The 26,199-nt window shown below is 35.6% G+C and overlaps 1 protein-coding gene across 14 annotated transcripts in view; it reads left to right on the top strand.

Moving 5' to 3' along the window:
• Nucleotides 1-26,199, top strand: part of RALGAPA1 (Ral GTPase activating protein catalytic subunit alpha 1) — a 282,216-nt gene that overhangs the window by 194,271 nt on the left and 61,746 nt on the right. For 13 of the 14 annotated variants that reach the window (XR_012516229.1, XM_074393365.1, XM_074393366.1 and 10 more), the window contains 3 exons: nucleotides 4,210-5,071; nucleotides 6,635-6,706; nucleotides 22,802-22,925. Coding sequence is in view for 13 of the 14 variants with exons in the window: in XM_074393365.1 (XP_074249466.1) it covers nucleotides 4,210-5,071; nucleotides 6,635-6,706; nucleotides 22,802-22,925 (1,058 nt within the window). In the remaining variant the exon portion in view is untranslated. The other variant, XM_074393370.1, reaches the window with a different exon arrangement.

Raw genomic sequence — 26,199 nt, 5'->3', positions numbered from 1 at the left:
AGCTCAGCATTGGATTGAACAAGTCTGATTTGAGAACTATTGGCAGGAGTAGCTGTAATTATTAAATTTACTAAAGAATAAAGCAAGGTAGTAAAGTTGGCTTTTTGTCAAATGGCAGTAGTCTTATTAGCAAAAAGTCATCATTTGCTGGGTCAGAGTGAAAGGAGGCTCCAAAGGATTCATTCTGTCCTAATTATAGTTTCACCTGTACTTATTATGCAAAGCTAATATTTAAAGCATTTGCCAAAATTAACTTCCTCTGCGTGTTCTATTACAGTGCAGTGAATTGCAGCAGCTTTTTATGTCTTGCTGCTTTTGTATGCCATAATAATCTGTAATTATGGGTTTGCTGCAAATGCTGTAGGGTTTGTTTAATCTGACAATCTGAAAAGACAACTCTGAATAGACTTATTTAAATGAATGCTAGTTACACAAAGCCTTAGAAGCATCGATATCTCCATTTTACATTTTCTCACAAGACTGGTTATTTTAGAATTTTATTTTAAATATCTAAACCAGAGAGTTTCACATCTTTATATCTTAGTAGGTAAGTAGAAGAGAGATATGTATGTTCTATAATTTATAGCTCAAAAATAAGTGTAAATAAATTTATTACCCAATTAATAATTTGAGAGATTTTTATCTTTTTGTATATAGACATATATCCTGAATTTAGAGAAGCAGCTTAGGGCAGAAAATGCTTTTACCTGCATCTGAGATTTAAATTTATTCTTTACATGTTTTCAGTGTTGGTAAGTACGACAGACCTGTGAACAAGCTCACTTAAACTGCATTCTCACGGTCTCCTCCTTTGGGAAGAAGATATATGGGATGGACTGGCACCTGGGCTTGGAGGTTTATGGTTTAGAGAAAGACCTGACTCATTCTTGGAGTTTATTTATAAATAAGTTTGAAAAAGAAACTTTTAAGACCTGTGTTACTTAAAATACTCTTTATATTGAATAATTTTTATTGTTTCTGTTACATCCAGTTTTACATGTAAGAGTTTTTAACTCGACTTTGTAAATAAGTGTATACAGTTCTTACAGAAAAATAGAGTTTAAAGAATTGTATGTATTTGGGATCATGAATCACAGTGCAAACCAAAGCCAGGGATTCTTTTCTTTTCTGTGATTATTTCTCTTAAATTATACTCTTTCCCTTCTTCAGAATGTAAACTCTTATGTTATGCAAAGAGGATTTAATGCTTAGAATGAGTCATCTATTTAAATATATCACTCAAAAGGGAGATTAAAGAATAGAAAATTTTTTTCTATATCAAAAATTTTTAAATGATTAATTTTAATTTTTGTTACCATTTAAAATAGGATTTAGTCTTGAGTTTTTCCCATTGATCTTGCTTTTTATTTGGCAACTTATGCTAAGTAAGACTTTTTTGAAGTTCTTATACACAGAGAAAAATAAATTTTGAATTCATTGTTTCCATATGTCACAAAGAAAAAGGCAGTTTAACAAAACAGAAAAAAAAGTATGGAAATTAGAGCTGTAGTAAAGAGGGAAATGTCACTGAGCTGGGAAGCAAAAGACATGTCCTATGGCAGGCAAATCACTTAACTTTGTGAACCTGTTTGTCCTCATGTGCAAAATGAGGAATACCAGCTAGATTATCCTGTTAGAGTGTGAACATTTATTATATTCAGTTACAATTAGGAAAGGGAAAGCAAACACTAGATTCAAGTTACTTCTCTATTTCTTGTCATATAGCTCTAAATACTTTCTACTTTGCTTAAATTCTTAAAAATGAAGGATTGAATTAAAGCTAATCATTTAGTATTATTAATCTAGTGTTGAATGGCTGGTTATTAGTAATAGTCATAAAAATAATTTTTAAAAATCTCAATATAATTGGAACTTTTATTTATTTTCTTAAGATAGAGTCTCATTCTTCTTGCCCAGGCTGGAGTGCAGTGGCACAATCTTGGCTCACTGCAATCTCCTTCTGCCAGGTTCAAGCAATTCTCCTGCTTCAGCCTCCCGAGTAGCTGGGACTACAGGTGGGCTTCACCACACCCAGTTAATTTTTGTATTTTTTGGTAGAGACACGGTTTCACCATGTTGGCCAGGCTGGTCTCAAACTCCTGACCTCAGGTGATCAGCCCAGCTTAGCCTCCCAAAGTACTGGGATTACAAGCTTGAGCCACTGCACCTGCCCATAAATTGAAACTGGAAAACAAACAAACAATAAATAAACTAAGGAATGTTTATATTTATATGTAGGTAGATATAACTTTCTTGATAATGGGAAATTAAAATTTTGATACTCAGTAACATTTTAAAATCAACCAAAGCCCAGAGGAAACTATCCTTTTTTGGAGTTGGAGAATATGGAATTAACATGAATGGCATAGCAACTGGTTGGTTGGTTTACCTATACCTAGTGGTATTGGTTCTGAATCTTGAAGGCTAAAGACTTGAAAACTTAACACTATTCTTTTCTCTTGCCTCTTTTAAAGTGGTTATACCATCAGTGCACAAGCTGGTCTCCCCTTTTTTTTAAAAGTTAGGTTTATTGAGGTATAGTTTACATAAAATAAAATATGTTCTTTTTTGATGAGGGAATTTTTTATATTGTTTATGTTGATAGTTACACAATTATGTACAATTACCAAAAGTCTTCTAACTAAACACATAAGATTGGGCATGTATGTAAATCAGAATATTCTTAAGTCTGTATTTACTCTGACAAATCCTTACTTGTTCTGGCAGGCCCTAGTGTTCCCAACTGATTAACTCAGAGAATATAAATACTCAGACAAGATCACTCTGTTACTGTGGTAAAATAATACAGAAACACAATCACTCTGTAATTATGTCTAAAATTAAGTAGAGACAAGAATGTTTTACACACACACACACACACACACACACCCTAAACATCCAAACACCTAAACATCCTAACATGAATGACTAATACTTCTTTACCAGAGACAACTCTCCTCCTATCTCTTAGATGAAACACATTAAGATAACAGACAACTAGTTGTCCCCACTTCCCGAGACCACTTTATCCCGAACTGGCTTCCACATCAGCAATCCTCAGATTCACAGTCTTTAGCTCTCCTTAGAATGACATTCTTCCGTTAGTTGGCTTTGACAAATTACTGTCTTATTTCCTTTCTTCTTTGCCCCATTACTCTCTTCCTGTGTTCCCTGTCTTTCCTCTACCCTCTCCTCCCTTTTCCTCCTCCTTCAGATTCTGACATTGGGTGTCTTGCCTTTCCAGGTCTCTTAAACTACTGTATTCTTTGAGTTTTCTCTTTTGACTGTTTCCTATTATTTTTTTAGTTATTCGTATGACTATGCTTCTTACCTGAGTGCCTTCTTATTGTACTTGAGTAAGAAAAAAAAAAATGTTTCTTGCATACAACTAACTGCTAGACTATATACCACATTGAACCTAAAGAATACTTTAGAAAAATATAAGCAGGTCTAGCAAATATTTTTGCTTTTAAGATAAAATCTCTTTTGCATACAGGTACTGGCTACACTGACTTGCTGTTTAAATTTATTCTGATTCCCAGAGTTTACTTGGAATGTCACTTTTTTGGGAAACATTTTCATATTATCTGTAAAAGTCAAATTAAATGACATTTAAGGCATCTACAAACTGACTCTGAATCTGGAATCTATTAATGAGATAAGAAACTTGTCAGTTGAATAGAAGAGACACAGTCTTGCTGTGACACTCAGGCTGGAGTGCAGTAGCCACCACGCCCATCTAATTTTACCATTACTATTATTGTTATTATTTGTAGAGACAGAGTCTCCCCATGTTGCCCATGCTGGTCTCAAGCTCCTGGGCTCAAGCAGGCCTCCCGCCTCAACCTCCCATAATGCTGGGATTACAGACATGAGTTACCAGACCTGGCCCTCTTTGGCTTTTTAATGTGCATTAGGAATTTCATGATTGATTTATAATACTTCTGATTCTTCAAAAGTGATCTGTATATAAAGCCTTGGTTTAAAGTATGGATCCATTAGCAAAAATTTCAGAAAGGGCTTCCTTATAAACAAAACTTCATCAAAGAATGGTTTTCCTCCTTTTTTGCCATCATTCCTGTAATATAGAATCTAAATTGGAAATACTAACAATGTGACAAAATCCCTACTTGTTATCTACTGTTTCATTGACATATGATTCCCTAAGAAGCAGTAATATTCCCACTCATTTATATTTTTTATTTCCAGTGAAAACGCAAATGCAGCATGGATTAATCTCTATAGCAGCCCGCACTGTTATTACACATCTGGTAAATCACCTGGGCCATTATCCAATGAGCGGTGGTCCTGCTATGCTAACAAGTCAGGTGTGTGAAAATCATGACAATCATTACTGTGAAAGTACTGAACTTTCTCCTGAACTTTTTGAGAGTCCAAATATCCAGTTCTTTGTGTTAAATAATACAACGTTAGTGTCCTGTATCCAGATCAAATCAGAAGAGAATATGCCTGGAGGAGGTTTATCTGCTGGTCTTGCATCAGCCAATTCAAATGTCAGAATCATAGTACGCGATCTTTCTGGAAAATATTCATGGGATTCTGCTATACTGTATGGCCCACCTCCTGTAAGTAGCTTGTCAGAACCTACATCTTTCATGCTGTCATTGTCTCACCAAGAGAAGCCAGAAGAGCCTCCCACATCTAATGAATGCTTAGAAGATATAACAGTAAAAGATGAACTTTCTCTCCAGTTTAAAAGATTTAGAGAAACTGTACCAACTTGGGATACAATAAGAGATGAAGAAGATGTTCTTGATGAGCTCCTGCAGTATTTGGGTGTTACTAGTCCTGAATGCTTACAGAGAACTGGAATCTCACTTAATATTCCTGCTCCACAACCTGTGTGCATTTCTGAAAAACAAGAAAATGATGTTATTAACGCTATCCTTAAGCAACACACAGAAGAAAAAGAATTTGTTGAGAAACACTTTAATGACTTAAGCATGAAAGCTGTGGAACAAGATGAACCAACACCTCAAAAACCTCAGTCAGCATTTTATTATTGCAGATTGCTTCTTAGTATATTGGGAATGAATTCCTGGGACAAACGGTAAGCATAAAGGAGAAATTTTCTGGGGTTTTTTTTTTTTCAGTCTTATTCATCTTCTCATCAAGCATTTTATTTCCTGATCTTTTCCACACTAGATTGTGTCTACCAATTAGTTCTTTGACTAGTAGACAGATTTTTTTTTTTTGAGACCACTGAGTTATATTGGGATTCAAGGGAATAAAATAATCTGGAAATCATTATTATTTTCAAAATAACTACTAGAACGATTTGACTTGGAAATTATAGCTCAATTTTCAACATTCATGTAAACCTTAAATTTTGTTTTTAGAAACTGCAATATGATTATTTCCAGTTTGAATCCAGGAAATTAACTCAGGAATCAAAATCAAAAAAAGAATCTTAATTTTCAAAAATTATTTTGTTTTCTGATGCATGTTACAAAACCTTATTAAAAGCTAATAATAAACACATGAGCTGTTCAAGTAAGTTAGGTAGGAGCTAAATGAAAAGAACATGGGCTTCAATCAGAAGACCTAGCTTAAAGTTACTTAACTTTTGAGCCTCAGGCTACAGTTAACAAATTGAGAGTAGTTCCCACCTCACATACTGGGAAGAATTAAATAATGTACATAAAATACTGGCATTTTACTCTAATGTAAAACATTATTAATATACATTTAGGTTTTAATTCCTATATCACGAAAACCTGTAGGTAGTGGAAGGATCAGTGATGTATTTTCTCTGTCAATTTATGGTAGGTGGGGAAGCTCAGATACCAGTGAAGGCATCTTAAATTCAAATGTATGTCAAGAATTGAAATAGAGTTCTGCCTGTTTGCTTAGTGTTTATACTCTTACTTGATTTAAACTCTTCCATTTATTAGAAGGTAATATTTTCTGCCTTATGGGAAAGCCACATTATATCTCAGGAGCAGTTTACCACCATATGGTATGTCCAAATATAGGTAATTGCCACTCAGTTATGGTATAAATGCATTCTATTCTCTTTTGCTGTAGAATGGTCTATATGTGGTCCCTTGGGAAAAATCAAAGATGAGAAGCTGTATTTTACTTCAGCAAGCATTGATTTTATGAAAATAATGTGTACATCTTTAGCACCCATAGAAGGGATTTGGTAAAATTATTCATTGCTTCGTAGTCTAAAAATTATATATATAATGTAAAATAAGGAAGAAAGAAAATTCCATATGGATTACACTTACTTGGTAATGATTTAGATTCTGTGAATATTTTATTTCTCATGAGGTACAACTTTCTCATATATTTTTATGAGACTTGAAAAAAATCTGCAAAGTACTTTTATCCATTTTCTTGGATATGAATTTAGGAGGCTCACAGCATCTGCAAGGAAAGGTTGAAGTGACCAATTGATACGATCCACTAGCAGAAATGTATGAAGGCCTGGTGGAAATAATGACATATATTCTTTACGTTTTTTTTAGGGTCTGTTCTCCTTTGTGTTAGAAGTATGAAAAGGCAAGAAAAGTGTAAAAGTTGCATGAGTAGAGTGGAAAGTATTTCCGGGACTGTCATGTCATTCACTGCAAAGGTGATGAAAATGTTTATAAATCTCTCTATTTAGGAGGAGCTTTCATCTCCTGAAGAAAAATGAAAAGCTACTTAGAGAACTTAGGAACTTGGATTCAAGGCAGTGGTAAGTTGTTGGAAAATCTTCACATGACTAGCAACTCTCAGGTATTTCTCTGTTTAGAATAATACTGTGAATATTTTAAATAGTGTATAATTCTGTGTTATTGACTTACAACTTTCTGAGCCGTAATTTTTAAAGAAAATTTGCCGGGCACAATGGCTCATGCCTGTAATCTCAGCACTTTGGGAGGCCGAGGCGGGTGGATCACAAGGTCAATAGATTGAGACCATCCTGGTCAACATGGTGAAACCCTGTCTCTACTGAAATACAAAAAAATTAGCTGGGCATGGTGGCGCGTGCCTGTAATCCCAGCTACTCAGGAGGCTGAGGCAGGAGAATTGCCTGAACCCAGGAGGCGGAGGTTGCGGTGAGCTGAGGTCGCGCCATTGCACTCCAGCCTGGGTAACAAGAGCAAAACTCCGTCTCAAAAAAATTTTAAAAAAAAGAAAATTTTAGGACTGCTTAGAATGTTTAGTATCTTTGAATTGTTTATGCCTTTTATATGCATTTTAGAATCATCTTTTGAATCATAGAAAACTAATCGGACCTGTAAAATGTCCTTTGGTTTTTCCCATACTTAGACAAACCTTAGTCATATCTCTCATTAATTAAATCCAGTGATTCTGACAGATTGGGAAGCAGGTTTGAAAAAAGCTACCCGTAGGAATGCAGAGTGAATAAGATGATTCAGACCATTCCCAAATCCAATTCTACATCTTCCTCTCTCCTTTAAAATTTCTGTATTGAGCCATCTTTTCTTGCTCATCTTCAGTTTGAGAAAAGTTTTTTTTTTCTTTCCCCTATTTGTACTTCTGGTTTCTGCCACCTCAGCCTGCTTTAGGACTGTCTTCAAAAAGTTATCTCCTCCTTATGTTGTATTTCTTCTTGTTTCTCTTAATAAAAATGTTTGTTATCTGCCTTAAACAGAACAAAGCATAAAACAAACCTTTTCTCAGTTATTCTACTTTCAAGCTATAGTCCTATCCACATCTCTTATTCCTTTTACCACCAAATGCATGGAGAAATATAATCTTTACTCACTTCCTGTAATTCCTAACTGGTTTTGGTTATTTTTAGCTTTTCTCAAAATGATCTTAAAATAATTATTTGGTTATTACAGAAAATATAAAACAGAAAAATGTAATCTGTATAGCACTGTACTACTTTTTTTATTTTTTACAGAACTGGAATCATAGAGATATATACTGTTTTTTTGTTTTGTATTGTGAGCATTTCTTCCTTTAAATATTCTTCAAAAATAGTCTTTTATGATACCAAGTTTTATGATTGTTGGACATTTAAAGTTGTTTTTAATTTCTTGCCACAGGATAGAGTCCTAGGAATAGAATTATTTAGGTCAGATTGTCTTAGGATATTTCATGCATATCTATTTTGAAATTGCTTTCTGTTGAGTAATAATTTGTAATGCCACCAATATTTTATAACAGCACCTGTAGAACTTCAACCTGGCCAACACCAGATACTAATCACCCTTTCTTAACCTTTATAGCTTGAGAAGCAGATCATAGTATCTCTTTAATTTTTATTTATTTATTTTGCTAGTGATGTTAATATTTTTGGTATATTTATATGAAATTTTCATCTGTTTTTAAATTATCTCTTGGTGTCCTTTTTCTAGTTTTCTATTTAGGAATTTTTCTTGAAGATCCTACAAAGTACTTTTAACCATTTTCTTGGATGTGAATTTAGGAGGACAATTCTTTTATGACACTGTGTGTGTGAGAGAGAGAGAGAGCAAGAGAGATTAACTTTTGTACTATTTGTGGGAGCTTTCCTAGTTAGTTTAGTTCTCAGTTTTCAACCTCAGATCATTGAACATACATATTTTTCGTTTTATGCGTCATTTCTCTCAATTTTTTTCTTTGGATTTCTTAAATTATTTGTTGTGCTTAAAGAGTTCTGTCTTAAAGTCAGTTAAATATTCTAGTTTGTTTCCTTATTTCCTTCTAGTTTTGTTGTTGTTGTTGTTGTTGTTGTTGTTGATGATGATGATGAGACAGAGTCGCTCTGTTTCCCAGGCAGAGTGCAATGGCACAACCTTAGCACACTACAATCTCCACTTCCCAGGTTCAAGTGATTCTTGTGCCTTAGTCTTCTGACCACACATCACACCCAGCTAATTTTGTACTTTTAGTAGAGACAGGGTTTTTCCATGTTGGTCAAGCTGGTCTTGAACTCCTGGCCTCAAGTGAGTGACCTGCCTCAGCCTCCCAAAGTGCTGGGATTACAGGCATGAGCCATTGCACCCAGTGTTTCCTTCTAGATCTTTATTTGAATGAGGTGGTAATTATTTTTCATTTAATTGTTTATTCCTTTTGAAATATATTCTGATTTGTGGAATGATGTCTGGAACTAGTTTGATGTTGGAAAAATAGTCTATTTTAATAATTTTTTGCATAAACTATACCTTTGGCATTGATTTGATGTTTCCTTTATTAAATATTAAGCTCTCTGCTTCAAACCTGTTTATTTCTATTGCTTTGTCTATCATATTTATTTATTTTATTTTCGTGGGCACATTGTAGGTGTATATATTTCATGGGGTACATAAGTTGTCAATGTATAATAATCACATCATGGAAAATAGGGCATCCGTCCCCTCAAGCATTTATTCTTTATGTTACAAACAATCTAGTTGTACTCTTTTATATATTTATTTATTTATTCTTCATGTAATCTTGCTCCTTCTAACATTTGTACTCTTTTAGTTACATTTATCTATCGTTTTTGTATAAATATTATGCTGTTTAATTTAATATAACTTTATAATATATTTTAATATCTGATAGGCCAAGTCTTCTTCCTTACTCTCCCACCCCCCCACACACACTATTCCTCTTTTCTTTGATATTCTCACCTATTTATTCTTCCAGATACATTTAAAATTATGCTGTTCTTTTTCAGGGAAAAAAAAATTCCCTTGGTATTTGATTGGATTTTCAATAAAACCCTCCTGTAGAAAAGAACAGAGCACCATAATAATCATCATTCTTCCCATTCATAATTATAGTATGTTTTTTATTTTTTCTGAGACACAGACATTGCTTATTTGTATACTTGTAGGTGTTTTATTGTTTTATTGATATTCTGAATAGGATTTTCTCCCCATTATGTTTTCTGGGTTTTTCTATTTTTAATACTTATTTGGTTACAAATACTGAAGTGGATTCTCTTACTGATTGTAAACATTTTATTGTCTCTGTCTCAGTATTTGTCTAGATATATAATCATTATCTACAGATAATCTTTCTAGTAGTTACACTTGTTTTTGCTTATTTCATGTCTTATTGCACTGACCAAAACTTGCAGGATAGTGTTTAATAGTGTAGTAACAGTGCACATCCTTGTCTTTCCTAATTTTAATGAAAACAGCTCTTCTGTTTCATCATTAAGAAAGATATTAGCGGGCTGGGCGCGGTGGCTCACGTCTGTAATCCCAGCACTTTGGGAGGCCGAGGCGGGTGGATCACAAGGTCAAGAGATCGAGACCATCCTGGTCAACATGGTGAAACCCCGTCTCTACTAAAAATACAAAAAATCAGCTGGGCATGGTGGTGCGTGCCTGTAATCCCAGCTACTCAGGAGGCTGAGGCAGGAGAATTGCCTGAACCCAGGAGGCGGAGGTTGCGGTGAGCCGAGATCGCGCCATTGCACTCCAGCCTGGGTAACAAGAGCGAAACTCCATCTCAAAAAAAAAAAAAGATATTAGCTATTGGTTTTAAAAAGATAATTTTTATTATGTTGAGAAAATAGCTTGTTTTCTAGGAGTTCTTATATGGAAAGGATGTTAAATGATATCAAAATTATTTTCAGCAACCAATCAAGTTTTTTTATAGTTTTGATTTTTTAACTCATTGGTGTATATTATATTTTAATATCACTGGACTGCTAATATAAAATGATGTTTGCATTTTTTAGATAAACCCTGCCTGATCTTTTGGCTTCCCATTGTGTTAGAATTACCAGAATTTCATTTTGAGTTCAGATATAGTCCACTATTAGCAGATTCTGTAGTTATTTTTTTGTCCTGTTCCCATTATGTTTTTAAAATTGAGGTTATATCCAGCTTCATAATATGAATATTATCTATTACTTAAAATTTTAGAAGAAATCATAAAATTTCTAATTTTTCTTTTAGTTTGTTTCGTTCTTATTACTCTTTTAAGGTTTTCTTTTAGCTCTTGGGAAAATTTTACGTTTTTTTGTTTTCTGTTTTCTAAAAATCCATTTCATTGAGACTTCTAAATAGATGCTAATAGAGTAATAGAGATTCGTATATGGCGTTATAATTTTTTATTACATTTCCTTTTTTTTTTTGGATCAGAGTCTCATTCTGTCACCAGGTGTCAAGCTAGAGTGCAGTGGCGCAATCTTAGCTCACTGCACTCTCTGCCTCCTGGGTTCAAGCAGTTCTTCTTCCTCAGCCTCCTGAGTAGCTGGGACTATAGGCGCATGCCACCACACGCAGCTAATTTTTGTGTTTTTTTAGTAGAGACAGGGTTTCACCATGTTGGCCAGGACGGTCTCAATCTCTTGACCTCATGATCCGCCTGCCTTGGCCTCCCAAAGTGCTGGGATTACAGGCATGAGCCACTGCGCCTGATCTCCTTTTTCTTTGTGTGTGTGTGTGTGTGTGTGTGTGTGTGTGTGTGTGTGTGTGTTTAATTTTCTTCATGCAGACAATCTTCACAGTCTTTTAACAGGTTCTAATTTGTTACATTCTATTATGTTCTGTTTCTAACTCATTATTTTCTGTTTCATGATTTTCGTTTTTATAAGCCTCCTTTTCCTTATATCTAGAATTGAATTCTGTTTGTCTTTGTTTTATTCTTTATTATTTAACAATGACATAATCTTAGGCTGTAAATTTTTTTCTCAGAAGATAGCTCCTATCCATTCTTCCCCCTTCCATCCCCCAGCAAGATGGAGTTTCACTGTTGTTACCCAGGCTAGAGTCCAATGTCGCAATCTCAGGTCACTGCAACCTTTGCCTTCCGGGTTCAGGAAGCTGGGATTACAGGCATGTGCCACCATACCCAGCTAATTTTTGCATTTTTAGAAGAGATAGGGTTTCGCCATGTTGGCTAGACTGGTCTGGAACTTCTGACGTTAGGTGATCTATCTGCCTTGGCCTCTGAAAGTGGTGGGATTACAGGTGTGAGCCACCATACCTGGTCCCCCTCCTATCCATTCTTGAAGTCTCAGCTTAAACATCATTTTATGTGGAAAGCTTGACCTTACCTACTCCTAACCTTACCTTCCTTCCCAGACTATATTTAAATCTCTGTCCATATGTTTTCACAGAACCCTGTAACACGTCCCTGTCATAGCATTTATCATGTTGCATAGTTATTATTATCATTATTGTTTAGCTATTCTTATTCTTTCCAAGTTAGTTATAAGAACTCTGTAAGTAGTCTGCGGGTTCTCAATTCTAACTGTTCTCCATAACAATTTATCTTGGTAGTAGATGGTCAAGTACTTGGGAACAGGAATCGTATCACTTTTTCTGTCTTACTTACCTTTACTGCTCTACTGAAATGGTCTTTCTGAAGGTTAGTATCCTGACCATAAAGTCTAAACTTGTTTCAGTCCTTATCAGCCTTATTAATTTATCTGATTAATTAAACTTAATTTAAATTTAACTTCATACTTGTGTTTTAAACTAAAGCAGTTTTAGATTTACAAAAGAATGGATAGGAAAGTACAGAGTTTCCATATACTCCCTATTCCTCCTGTATACTTTCCCCTATTATTTACATCTTACATTAGTGTCTAAAGTTCAAAGTTTACATTAGGGTTCATTCTTTTTATTGGTTTTGATAAATGTGTAATGACATGTATCTACCATTAGAGTATCACACAGAATAGCTTCACTGCTCTAAAAATCTACTGTGTATTAAATCTACTGTGTATTAACAATATTAATTGTTGTCTATTTTGTCTTTAAAATTCTGTCTGATCATTTTAAGGTCCTCTCCCCCAACTTCTATGACACTAAAATTACTCAGTTCAGCTCCTAATTCTCTAATTATTCCAGGTCTTAACTGGTTCATTTTCTGTTTCCTACCTTCATAACAGGTATCTCCCTTATTTTTCTTTTCTCAGTCTTACTCTTTTTTGTCTTCATACTCTGATACCAATTTTCAATAATGAATTTGCAGTTGACTGTTACAAATTTTTACCTGCCTCCCTACTATCATTTCTAGGTCATGTTTCTTTTCAGAATCAGATCTTCCTCCTGATTTTCCTATTTATGTTTGGAAGTACCCTTTCAGAGGTACTTACCCACATTTGACATTTCCTTTCCCTTGCCTTTAGGTTTTCATAATCGTGATGTCCATTCTTCTTCTTATCTCTCAACTCTGTCTCTTTTTGCCTTTATTGCTCCCAGCTCATTGATTCATGTCCTTATTATTTCTTTCCAAGTCAGTTTTAACAACTGTCTAAGTACTCTGTGGGGTCTCATCTCCTGACTCTTCCCCATCTAGACAGTCCTAACCAGTAACTTTAAAAATTCGATGCTAATGAGAACACTTCTTAGTGACTCCCTACTAATGCCTGACCAGACTCTTTAGTATAGAGCTCAACTCATACCAGCTATCTTGGTTATTCAGTTTCCTTAAATTACCTTGTGCATTTTTATTTCTTGCCTTTCTTATTTCTTCCATTCTCATACATACCTTGAATGTAGTGGAGACATCACCTTGAGGCAGCATACACTTTTTAAAAATAGACTACGCTAAATGAATGCTTAACATTTATTTATTTGCTTTCTTAAAAGAATTTTAAAGAAAACAAAACAGTTTCTTTTTTAAGTACAATGAGCTCAAGTAAAAATTCATCCTAATTACATGACAGTAAGACAACTTTTGACCTTCTGTCTTAAACCAAAAAAATCCAGAAACACACCTGATTACTAGGGAGGATTAGGGAGAAAGAAAATGACATTACTTTGTTGAGACTTATCTCATTAGTCTATTTATAGATTCTTTATTTTCTTTGACTAGACTAATTGATTTCTATTCCTTGTGGTTGAACCACCAGAGTTTTAAATTTTAAATCACAGGATGATATATATTTTTATTTTATTGCAAAGTATATTCAGGGATTTAGCAATGCTTAAAATTTGACATATGTCAGACCAGGCATGGTGGTTCACACCTGTAGTTTCAACACTTTGGGAGGCGGAGGCAGGTGGATCACAAGGTCAGGAGCTCAAGACCATCCTGGCTAACGTGGTGAAACTCCATCTCTACTAAAAATACAAAAAATTAGCTGGGCTTGGTATAGTAGACTACAAAAATTAGCCTGTACTTCCAGCCACTCAGGAGGCTGAGGCAGGAAAATCGCTTCAATCCACAAGGCAGAGGTTGCAGTGAGCCGAGATCATGCCACTGCACTCCAGCCTGGGTGATAGAGAAGACTCTGTCTTAAAAAAAAAAAAAAAAAAAAAAAAGACAGGTGTCACTTTCAGCTTTCCGGTAGTAAGCTAATAATATTTTGCCAGTACTCTACATATTCTTATAGAACATTTGTAGTTGCAAGTTTACTAATATATTTGCCTTATTATTCACTATTGTGCTGCATATTAATCTAATGGCAATATAACAAACATTTTAGCAGCCACAGTAAGTAGAAAACTAAGAAGGCATGGTGAAAGATTAATAGACATAAAGAACAGCTGAACTCTGCTTCTCTTTTATTGGATTTTAAAGATTTATTTTCTGTTTTTTTCCTATATGGCACATATACTTCTCTCAACTTTTAAATTTATATAATATTAGATGAAGATTTCTATCCATCTCTTCCCAATTTTATAAAATATTCTTTATAAGCTCTAATTGATAGCTCTTTACCTGAAAAAGCAGAAACTGAGTTGTCTTTCTTTCCAGATTATAATTTACACATAATAGATTATGCTTTCAAATTAATAGCTTTACTGAGACATTATTTACATACAATACAGTTAATTCACTTAAAGTGTATGTCTTTAGTATATTTACAGGGTTGTACAACTATCACTTCAATCTAATTTTTAGATTATTTTAGTCTCTCCGAAAAGAAACCTGGTATCCATTACTAGTTACCCCATTCCTACCACCACCACCCTTTCTTTCCCCCTAGCCCTAGACAGCACATACCTACTTTCTGTCTCTATAAATTTGCCTATTCTGGACATTTCATATAAATGGAATCAAACAATCTATGGGTTTTTCTGGAAACTTCTTTTAGTTAGCATGATGATTTCAAAGTTCATTCATGATGCAGCATGTTTCTACTTTATTTCTTTTTATTACCCAGTAATATCTCATTATATTGATAAATATTTGTTCATTCATCAATTTATGGACATTTTGGTTGGTTTCACTTTTGGACTATTATCAATAATGCTGCTGTGGCTGTTTATGTAGTTTTTTGTGTGGACATGTTTTCAGTTCTGTGAATATATAACTAGGTGTAGAATTGCTGGATGATACGACAATTCCCTGTTTCACATTTGGAGGAGCTGCAAGCTGTTTAACACAGCAGCTGCATCATTTTACATTCCCACCAACAATGTATGAGTGTTCCATATTCTACATGCCTTTGTCTACACTTGTTATTGTCATTCTTTTTCATTATACTCATCTTAGTGGGTATGAAGTGGTATCTTGTGAGTTTGTGGGATTTTTTAGTATTGTTTTTTCCTGTACAGCTTTGGTCAACCTAAAATAACTCATGATTTTGATTTGCAGTTCCCTAATGACTTATCATGAGCATTTTTTCAGTGCTATGATAATTGGCTGTGTATATCTTCTTTGAAAAAAGTATCTATTTAAATGTTTACTGGGTTGAATAGTATTCTCTCAAAATCTGATGTCCACCCTGAAACTCAGAGTGTAATATGGAAGTAGAGTTTTCAGATTTATGATAAGGTCACACTGTATTAAATTTGATTCTAAATCTAATTACTGTATCCATATAAGAAGACCATGTGAAGACACACTTCTGCATACAGGGTAAAGATGGCTATGTGAAGATGGAGGCAGAAATTGTAGTGATACAGCCACAAGCCAAGGAATGCTGAAGAGTTGTCAGCAACGTCTAGAATCTTAGAAGAGGCAAGGAAGGATTCTAGAACTTTTGGAAGGAGCATGTCCCTGTCAATGCTTTGATTTCTGACTTTTGAAAGGAACATGGCCCTGTCAATGCTTTTATTTCTGACTTGTAGCATCCCAGCACTGTGAGAGAATAAATCTTTTTTGTTGAAAGCAACCTAGTTTGTGTAATTTGTTACAAAAACCCTAAGAAAATAATACAAACATCTTTGCCTGTTTTTAAAATTAGGTTATCTGGCCAGGCATGGTGCCTCACACCTGTAATCCCAGCAATTTGGGAGGCCAAGGTCAGTGGATCACATGAGATCAGGAGTTTGAGACCAGCCTGGCCAACATGGTGAAACCCATCTCTACTAAAAATACGAAAATTAGCCAAGTGTGGTGGTGCAAAACTGTAATCTCTGTTACTCAGGAGGCTGAGGCACAAGAATTACTTGAACCCAGGAGACAGAAGCTGCAGTGAGGCCGAGATTGTACCACTGCACTCCAGCCTGGGTAACAGAGAGAGCCTGTCTCAAAAAAAAAGCTGTTATATTTTTTATTTATGGTTCATTTGATTCAATTTTTTATATGGTATTAGAATCCAACTTCATTTTCTTTCTTTCTTTCTTTCTTTCTTTCTTTCTTTCTTTCTTTCTTTCTTTTTTTTTTTTTGAAAAAGTCTTATTTGAAACAGTCTTATTCTGTCATCAGGCTGGAGTACAGTGGCACGATCACAGTTCAGTGCAACCTCAACCTCCTGGGCTCAAGTGATCTTCCTGCCTCAGCCTCCCAAATAGCTGGGAGTCCAGGGACATGCCATCGTGCCTGGCCAGTTTCTAAATTTTTGTAGAGATGAGGTCTCACTATGTTGCCTAGGCTGGTCTTGAACTCCTGAGCTCCAGCAGCCTTCCCAACAGCCTCCCAAAGTGCTGGGATTACAGGCGTGAGCCATTGTGCCTGGCCCCAACTTCATTCTTTTGCCTGTAAATATCCAGTTGTCCCAGTACCATTTGTAGAAAGGCTATTCATTGAAATGTCTTGATACCATTATCAAAAAGCAATTAACTATAAATATGAGTTTATTTCTGGTCACATGATTCTGTTCCACTGACCTGTAGGTATCATCTTATGTCAGTACTACAGTGCTTTGATGACTTTTGCAGCAAGTTTTGAAATCAACAAATACGAATTCTTCAGTTCTGTTCTTTTTCAAGATTGTTTTGGCCATTTTGGGTCTATTGCATTTTCCTGTGAATCTTAGGATGAGCTTGTCAATTTCAGAGGTTGTTTTTTGGGGTTTTTTTTTCTCCTTTTTTTCTCTTTTTCTTTTTAGTGGAGACAGAGTCTTACTCTTTTGCCCAGCACTCCGAGTGCAATGGCATGATCAAAGCTGACTGTAGCCTGGCACTCCTGGGCTCAAGTGATCCTCACACCTCACCCTCCCCAGTAGCTAGGACTACAGGCATGTGCCACCATGCCCAGCCAGTTTTTTTATTTTGTAGAGATGGTGTCTCGCTGTGTTGCCCAGGCTAGTCTTTTTTTTTTTTTTTTTTTTTTTTGGAGACAGGAGTCTCACTCTGTCACCAGGCTGGAGTGCATGGTTTGATCTCAGCTCACTGCAACCTCCACCTCCCTGGTTCAAGCAATTCTCCTGCCTCTCCCTCCCAAGTAGCTGGGACTATAGGTGTGTGTCACCACACCCAGCTAATTTTTGTATTCTCAGTAGAGACGGGGTTTTACCGTACTGGCCCAGGATAGTCTCGCCCCCTCAATCTCTGGACCTTGTAATCTGTTTGTCTTGGCCTTTCAAAGTGCTGGGATTATAGGCATGAGCCGCCGCACCTAGCCCCAGACTGGTTTTAAACTCCTGGCCTCAAGCAGTCCTCTTGCCTCAGCCTCCCAAAGTGTTGGAATTACAAGCATGAGCAACCACACTCAGCCCAGCTTGCCAATTTATGTTATCAAAGGCAGCTGGGATTTTGATAGAGATTACATTAAATCTGTAGATCAGTTTAGGGGATGCTATCGTCTTAACAATATTAAGTCTTTAGGTCCATGCACATGAGTTTGTTTTTTGTTTTTTTTAATGTAGATCTTTAATTTCTTTCAATAATGTTTTATAATTTTCAAAATGTAAATTTTGCACTTCATGGTAAATTTATACCCAAGTATTATTCTTTTTGGTGCTATTAAAAAGGAATTTTTAAATTTTGTTTTTGGTGTTTGGATTGTCTATTACTAGTGTATAGAACTTTTGTTTTTGTATATTGATCTTATATCTTGCAGCTTTGCTGAACTTATTAACTCTAGATTTTTTAGTAGGATTCTGTAGGATTTTCTATATAAAAAATCACCTCATGTGCAAGTCAGATATTTTTACTTCTTCCTTTCTAATCAAATTACTAATTCAAAGTCTTCATTTGTTATAGGTCTATTCGAGTATTCTATTTCTGTTTAACATTGGTTTTAGAAATTGTGTTTTTCTAGGAATTTATTTAATCTAATTTGTTGGCATACAAATGCTCATAGCATTTTCTTATATTTCTTATTCCTGTAAAATATGTAGTGGTGTCCCTTCTTTCATTCCTGATTATAGTCATTTGAGTCATCTTTTCTTACTCAGTCTAGCTAAAGGTGATTAATTTTGTTGATCATCTTATGGGGCCAACTTTTGGGTTCATTGATTTTTTTTTTTTTTTTTTTTTTGAGACGGAGTTTCACTCTTGTTACCCAGGCTGGAGTGCAATGGCGCGATCTCGGCTCACCGCAACCTCCGCCTCCTGGGTTCAGGCAATTCTCCTGTCTCAGCCTCCCGAGTAGCTGGGATTACAGGCACGTGCCACCATGCCCAGCTAGTTTTTGTATTTTTAGTAGAGATGGGGTTTCACCACGTTGACCAGGATGGTTTAGATCTCTTGACCTTGTGATCCACCCGCCTCGGCCTCCCAAAGTGCTGGGATTACAGGCTTGAGCCACCGCGCCCGGCCTCATTGATTTTTTTTATGTCTTTGTTTTCTCTTCTGTTTTATTTATTTCCACTGCAGTCTCTGTTGTTTTCTTCCTTCTGCTTGCTTTGTATTTAGTTGCTCTTTTTTTTTTCCTTTGGAGACAGGGTCTCACAGTGTCACCCAGACTGGAGTACAGTAGCACAGTCGTGGCTCACTGCAGCCTGGAAATCCCAGGCTCAAGCAGTCCTCCCAATATAGCCTCCCAGAGTAGCTGGGACAACATGTGTGCACCATCATACCCAGCTGGGTTTTTTTCTTTTTGTGGAGATGAGGTCTGACTGTGTTTCCCAGGCTGGTCTTGAACTCCTGGGCTCAGGCAATCCTTCCACCTTGGCTTCCCCAAATGCTAGGATTACAGGTATGAACCACTAGGCCAGTTTTGTAAGGCGGAAGCCTTGGTTATTGGTATGAAATCTAAAAAATAATTCTTTTTCCTTTCATTCTCAAAGGAGGTGAATGAAATCTTTTTTAATAGAGACATTTAGATCTGTAAATTTCCCAATGCGCACTGCTTTACTTGCAGCCCATCAGTTTTGTGTTTTTATGTTCATTCATCTCTAAGTATTTTCTCATTTCTCTTGAGATTTATTCTTTGACCCATTGGTAGTTTAGGAGTATATTGTTACATTTTCACACATTTACGAATTACCCAAATTTTCTTTCATTGATTTCTACTTTCATTCCATTGTGGATCAGAAATATACCTTGCATGATTTCAAATCGTTTCAATTCATCAAGGCTTGTTTTATGGCCTAGCATATGGTCTATCCTGGAAGTTCTTTCACATATGCTTGAGAAGAATGTATTTTTTTGCTACTGTGGGGTAGAGTATTCTGAAGATGTCAGGTAGGTCTGGTTATCATATTATTGTTCAAGTCTTCTGTTTCCTTATTGATACTTTCTAGTTTTGTCCTTTATTGAAAGTGGGTTATTAAAATCTTCAACTGCTATTGAGGAAATGTCTGTTTCTGCCTTCAGTTCTGTCTTTGTTTTGCATCATGTATTTTGGGGCTCTGTTTTGGGGTACATATATGTTTGTAATTTTTATATTTTCCTTTCAGATTGACCTTGTATCATTATGAAATATCTCTATCCCTAATATTTTTTGTTTTAAAGTCTTATATTAGTATAGCCCCTCTAGCTCTTTGGGTTTCTATTTTATGATACTTTTTTCCATTCCTTTGACTTCAGCTGTATCTGTGTCTTTGAATCAAAAAATGTGTTGTTGGTTGTTGTTTGCTTACTCATTTGTTTATTTTCTAGCAACTTGGCCTCCCCAAAGTACTTAGTCTCTGATCTCCCTGCTTAGATTTTTTAAATAATGTTTTTCTTTTATTCTGGCTAATGAGGGGTCTTTCCTGTATTATCACCTACTTATCAGTCAAAGCTTGTGCTTAGTCTCCCTTACCAGTTTGATTTCTATCAGTTACTGTTAGATATGTGTGGCTTAGAGGCTGCTGTCACAGTTTATAGAGTGTTTATGTTTTTTGTTTTTTGGGGTTTTTTTGTCCCGCATTCACCAGGATACTTATAGCTTGAAGGTTCACTCCTGATTACTCCAAAGAGGGTATAGCCTTGGGTATGCACACAGTCTTCCAAACTGCAAGGAATGACTGGATGTTATTTTTAAGTTTTAGCTTCCCAGGAGTCGACCCTGAGGTCAGGTTACTCAGTGCCAGTGAGGATTTACCTTGTTTTGATAAGTCTCTGACTTTGCGAATGCTTTCATGTCTGTCCATTCTACATCTTACTCTAATTGTTCCTTACTGGGTGCAACCTAGTGCATGTGCACAGGGTTTCTGACTTCCAAAATTGACTGATCCTCAAAGGGTCCTTCTTGGATGTCTCATTTCTGATTATTAAAGTTCTGGCTGTTTTGCTTGTGTCATAGGGCTGCCAGCTTCTTTTTTCCTCCAAACTGTTGCAAATGTCAGCCATTTCTGGCAGAACTGCTAGAGTTCTTTGTCCTTATAACCTGCTTTGTCCTTATAACCTTATCATCACCCTGGACAAAACCTGTCTCTCACTACACCTGACCTGGGGTCATGGACCAGCTTTTCCAGGAATGACAGTCACTCTACAAGTCAGCACTTCGGAAGAGTTGGCAGTCCCTGGTCTTCTCAGCTCACTCTTCCTGACAGAATCTCTACCCTATGAGCAAGCTAGAACAGGGAAGATTGAGACCCTCAACATTTTGCTCCTGGAGCTTCTGCCCTAAGAGAGGGAGGGAGAGGAGACCTGGTTCCTTCAACCGCAGCTATCTAAAATAGATCTTCTGTAACATGGGGCTAGAGAAGGATGAGAAATGCTTCTAGTAACCTCTCTTCCATGGTGAAACCATAGCCCCAGACTGGAAGCTGGTGGGAGAGGGAACCTCTCTGCTAGGCCTGAGTGGAATGCCCAGGGCAAAACTTCGGCAGCATGGAGCTGAGGAAGTAGGGCAAGGAAACAATTGTAATTCATATATCAAAAGCTCTGTGTTGTTACTGAGATTTAGTATGTTTTCTGGAATGAATATTTCCCTGTTTGCTCTGTGACTTTAGGACAATATACAGGGACTTTAAGTGATGTTTTAAATTTTTTCACAGATAAGCTGTGTTTTGCTTGGGAGAAAGGCTATATAGATCCTTACTCTGCAGGTTTGGAAGTCTCCCCAACCCCAAATCATATTTTACTGCTTACACTATACTATACTAATGATACGTCTGGCACACTGAAAGTTTGCCTAGTGCTTATTGCCTAAAGTAAAATATCCCATTATTCAAAGCAGCTAAAACATGTTTCTTGCTGATATTGAACCCCACCATCATGATGTGGTAACTTACTCCAGCTGTGTGGGAAAATCTGGTTGTCAGACTAAATTTTTTAAAGAACTTTAATTCTTATCTACTTCTTGTTGTTGCAGTTTTTTTTTTTTAATTCCTACATGGTATGGTAGTGAAAACTTTACTAACGGTCTTAAAGTTTTTCAACCCAAGCTTTGTTAAACCAACCTTGAGTAAATGTAGCATGACTTAGCCTGGAAAGCCAAGTTTCAAAATCAAACTTGAAACAAGAAATTTGTTTTTATGAGCACTTTTAAATTTAGAGATAACTCAAAATAAAATGTCTAAGAACTTAGATATTAATCCATACAGTTTTATATTTGTATGCAAACTACATGACTCTGCTTTCATCAACTATAGCTCACATATACAACAGTAGTCCCATAAGATTATAATACCTTATTTTTGCTGTGCCCTTTCTGTTTAGGTATATGTAGATATACAAATACTTAACAGTATGTTACAATTACCTACAGTATTCCTACAGTAACATGTTGTGCAGATTTGTAGCTTAGCCACAATAGGCTATACCTGATAGCCAAGGTGTGTAGTAGGCTGTACCATCTCGGTTTGTGTGAGTACACTCTATGATGTTCACACAATAACAGAATGGCCTAAAGACACATTTCTCAGAATATATCCCTGTTGTTAAAGCAACATATAACTATGTATGTTTCTTCTTTTATATTGCAAGTACTTTGAAGGATTCCTTCTAAAATGAAGGGACTGCATTTTAGAACTAAGTAGGAGTACACTCATCTCTGTACTCTTAATTAGTTCCAAAATGCAGTCTCTTCAACCATGGGATTCGACTATATTGCACAACAGACAACTCTTAAGATGCTTTATGTCTTACCTGTTTGTCCTTCCTGATGCTCTTTCTTTTCATTTGTCAAATCTTTCTTACCTTCTTATAACTTAATATTAAATTCTCCTTTAAGTTTCTGTTTCTACAGTCAGAAGTGATCATGCCTGTCTTTTATTCCAATTCCAATTTTGTAGTAATTTTTTCTTACATTTATGCCTCCTTTGATAGACTGTAAGATCTAATTCTTTTTCATCTTTTTATTTCTATATACTTTGTACGTAGAACTTAATTGTTGGATGAATAAGTAGATAAAATAGTGATTAAATTAATGGTGTAATCTTTTTTTTTTATAGCCGAGAGACACACAAGATTGCGGTATTTTATGTTGCCGAAGGACAAGAAGACAAGCACTCCATTCTCACCAATACAGGAGGAAGTCAAGCATATGAAGATTTTGTAGCTGGTCTTGGTTGGGAGGTATTATTTTTAAATTATGAAATATTTTACTTCTATTTGGAAGCATAAGGTTATTTTTCTTCTTTTTCCTAGCTTATTTTAGAAGTATTATTTTGGAGATACAACTTAACAACTAGTTTGTTATTGTTTCTGCCTTATATTTTTTCTGCACATACAGCAGTGGCTGGGACTTTGAAAGGTGTTGACTATTTTATGAGACAGTATATTGTGAAAGAGTACTAAACTCATAGGTTTGTTAAGATCTGGATTTTCCTTAACAGCTGTGACTTCATTAGGTCCTAGGTCTTCAAACTAGGACCTAATGGCTACACAAAGGCTTTCCAGGAATATGTGAGTGTACTTAGTTTTGAGTTTCCAAATCCTCAACTTTACTAAAACTAATGCTAGAAAACCCTTCTACAGTCTCCTGTTTCTCATTTTCTGTCCTTTACTTTTTAAAAGAAAGGCATACTATTTACCCACCCCAAGTCCTACAGTGTCCCAGAGGGCTTTAGCTCCAACAAAATAGACAGTTCTAGTGGACATACTTTTAGGAGAAAGTCCCTGCCAGCAAAGCAAGAAATATTGAAAGTCGTTATACTTTATGTCATCCTGGAAACCAACCTATGTCAAGGTTCCTGTACCAAAATTGTCTATCTTAGAATTATAACTCAGAAGGTAGATATTTGTCATAGGGATTTATATAAATATGTTTATTTGAATTGAAAAATGAAATAATAGACTTGTTCAAACAGAAAGCAAATCTGATGTGGCTGATTGGCTTATGATCGAGTTAATACCAAATATTTTACATATATTGAAGCAGCCAAACCTGTAGCTCCAAGATTTTGATGAAAATATATTTAAAGCACATATATTTATTATATAGTACACTGGAAATTGTATCCTTGGCTACCGTTTAAACTTCTGATGAAAATGTTTTTATTATTTTCCATTTAATATATATAGTTTCCCAAAATTGCTATAGAGAGTATATAAGCAAAATTATTGAAGACCACTGCATTAGATTATAAGCTTCTAAAGGGCAGGCACTTTCATCTCGGTGATTTTTTTTTTTTAAATCCCAGTGCCTTTCACAGTGTATGATATGTAAGCCTTTAGTGTTTTGTATATGTTTTTATGGCTAATCTAATCTGATTTTTTTCTTTGGAATACATAGTTTATGTATAAATGTATAGTTTAATTTCAAAGTATGTGAGTTTTTTTCTAGATACCATTGTTGATACCTAATTCTATCCCATTGTGATCACAGAATATACTTTGTAAGATTTCAGTAGTTTGAAATATAGCATATCCCAGTATAGGTAGCCTATTCCCTTGAACTTGCATATTCTGTAGTTATTGAGTGTAATGAGCTAGGTATGTCATTTAGGTCAAGGTGGTTGTTGGTAGTATTTACATCAGTATGTTTTTACTTTATTTCTTCTAAAAAAATTTATTGCTACATAATAATCATACATTTTATGTGGAACATAATTTTGATAAGTGCATACAATATTGTATTGATCAGTTCAGGGTATTTAGGATACCTATCACTTCAAACATTTATCATTTGTTTGTGTTTAGAAAATTTCAAATCTCCTCTTCTACCTATTTTGAAATAAACAATACATTGTTGTTAACCATAGTCATGCTACTGTACTATTGAACAATAGGATTTATTCCTTCTATCTCACTATATGTTTTGTATTCATCAGCCAACCTCTTTTCATCTGCACCCCCCAGCTACCACCTTTACCAGCCTCTTACCATCATTCTACTTTTTACCTCCAAGAGATCAACTTTTTTTTTTTTTTGAGACGGAGTTTCGCTCTTGTTACCCAGGCTGGAGTGCAATGGCGCGATCTCGGCTCACCGCAACCTCCGCCTCCTGGGTTCAGGCAATTCTCCTGCCTCAACCTCCTGAGTAGCTGGGATTACAGGCACGCACCACCATGCCCAGCTGATTTTTTGTATTTTTAGTAGAGACAGGGTTTCACCATGTTGACCAGGATGGTCTCGATCTCTTGACCTCGTGATCCACCCGCCTCGGCCTCCCAAAGTGCTGGGATTACAGGCTTGAGCCACGGCACCTGGCCCAAGAGATCAACTTTTTTAGCTCCCACATATGAGTGAGAACATGTAATGTCTTTCTGTGTCTGGTTCATTTGTCGTAACATAATGACCTCCAATTCCATCCATGCAGCTGCAAATCATAAGATTCCATTAGTTTTTGTGGCTGAATAGTATTTCATTGTGTATACATGCCATATTTTCTATATTCATTCAACTGTTGATGAATATTTAGGTTGTTTTCATATCTTGGTTGTTGTGAATAAAGCTGCAATAAATATGGTAGTGCAGGTATCCCTTTGATATACTGATTTCCTTTCCTTCGAGTAAATACCCAGTAGTGGGATTAATGGATTATATTAACCTGCTCTTTTACCTTAAGTGAGTTAGTTACTTAAGCTCTGTATGCCTCTTTGCTTTTTTTCAAAGGTAATATACTCTTTTACCGAACAGAGATGATGTGAAGTTCAACTGAGTTTATGTATGTGAAAATGCTTTGAAAAGTATAAAAAAATTCTAAATAGGTTTTCTCTTAAAATGCCATAAAAGTATTAATAAAGTAAGGGAGACTCGAAAAAGAACAAGTTGGGAAGATTCATACTTCTTAATTTCAAAACTTAGTACAGAGCAATGCTAGTCAAGGTCGTGTGGATAGATCCTGGGGCAGAACTTAGGGGGAAAAGAAAGATAGTGTGGGACTGCTGGTGCAAGGATAGACATATAGATCAATGGAATAGAATTGAGAGTCCAGAAATAAATCCCACATCTGTGGTCAACCGTTTCTGACAAGATTGCCACCACCATCCAATGGAGAAAGAATAGTCTTTTCAACAAATGGTGCTGAGACAATGAGTCATATGCAAAGAATAATTTTAATATACAAAAATTAACTCCAAATGGGTCACAGACCTAAATGTAAGACCTAACATTTTAAAACTTTAGAAGAAAATGCCAGAGTAGGTCCTCATGATCTTGGATTTTGCAAAGGATTTTTGGATAAGACACAAAACCTGAGCAACAAAGACAAAACCAGATAATCATACTTTATCAAAATTAAAATGTTGGTGCTTCAAGGTGAAGTCTGATAAGAGACTAGTATCTAGAATATACAAACAAGTTATACAGATCAGTGATTAGAAGACACCTGTTTAAAAAATGGTCAAAGGACCTAAACAGACATTTCTCCAGAAAAGATATATAAATGACTGATAAGCACATGAAA

This window comes from Saimiri boliviensis, chromosome 2 (assembly GCF_048565385.1).
Source record: "Saimiri boliviensis isolate mSaiBol1 chromosome 2, mSaiBol1.pri, whole genome shotgun sequence".
In the NCBI taxonomy this organism is placed as follows: Eukaryota; Metazoa; Chordata; class Mammalia; order Primates; family Cebidae; genus Saimiri; species Saimiri boliviensis.
This window is presented reverse-complemented; position numbering and strand designations above follow the sequence as displayed.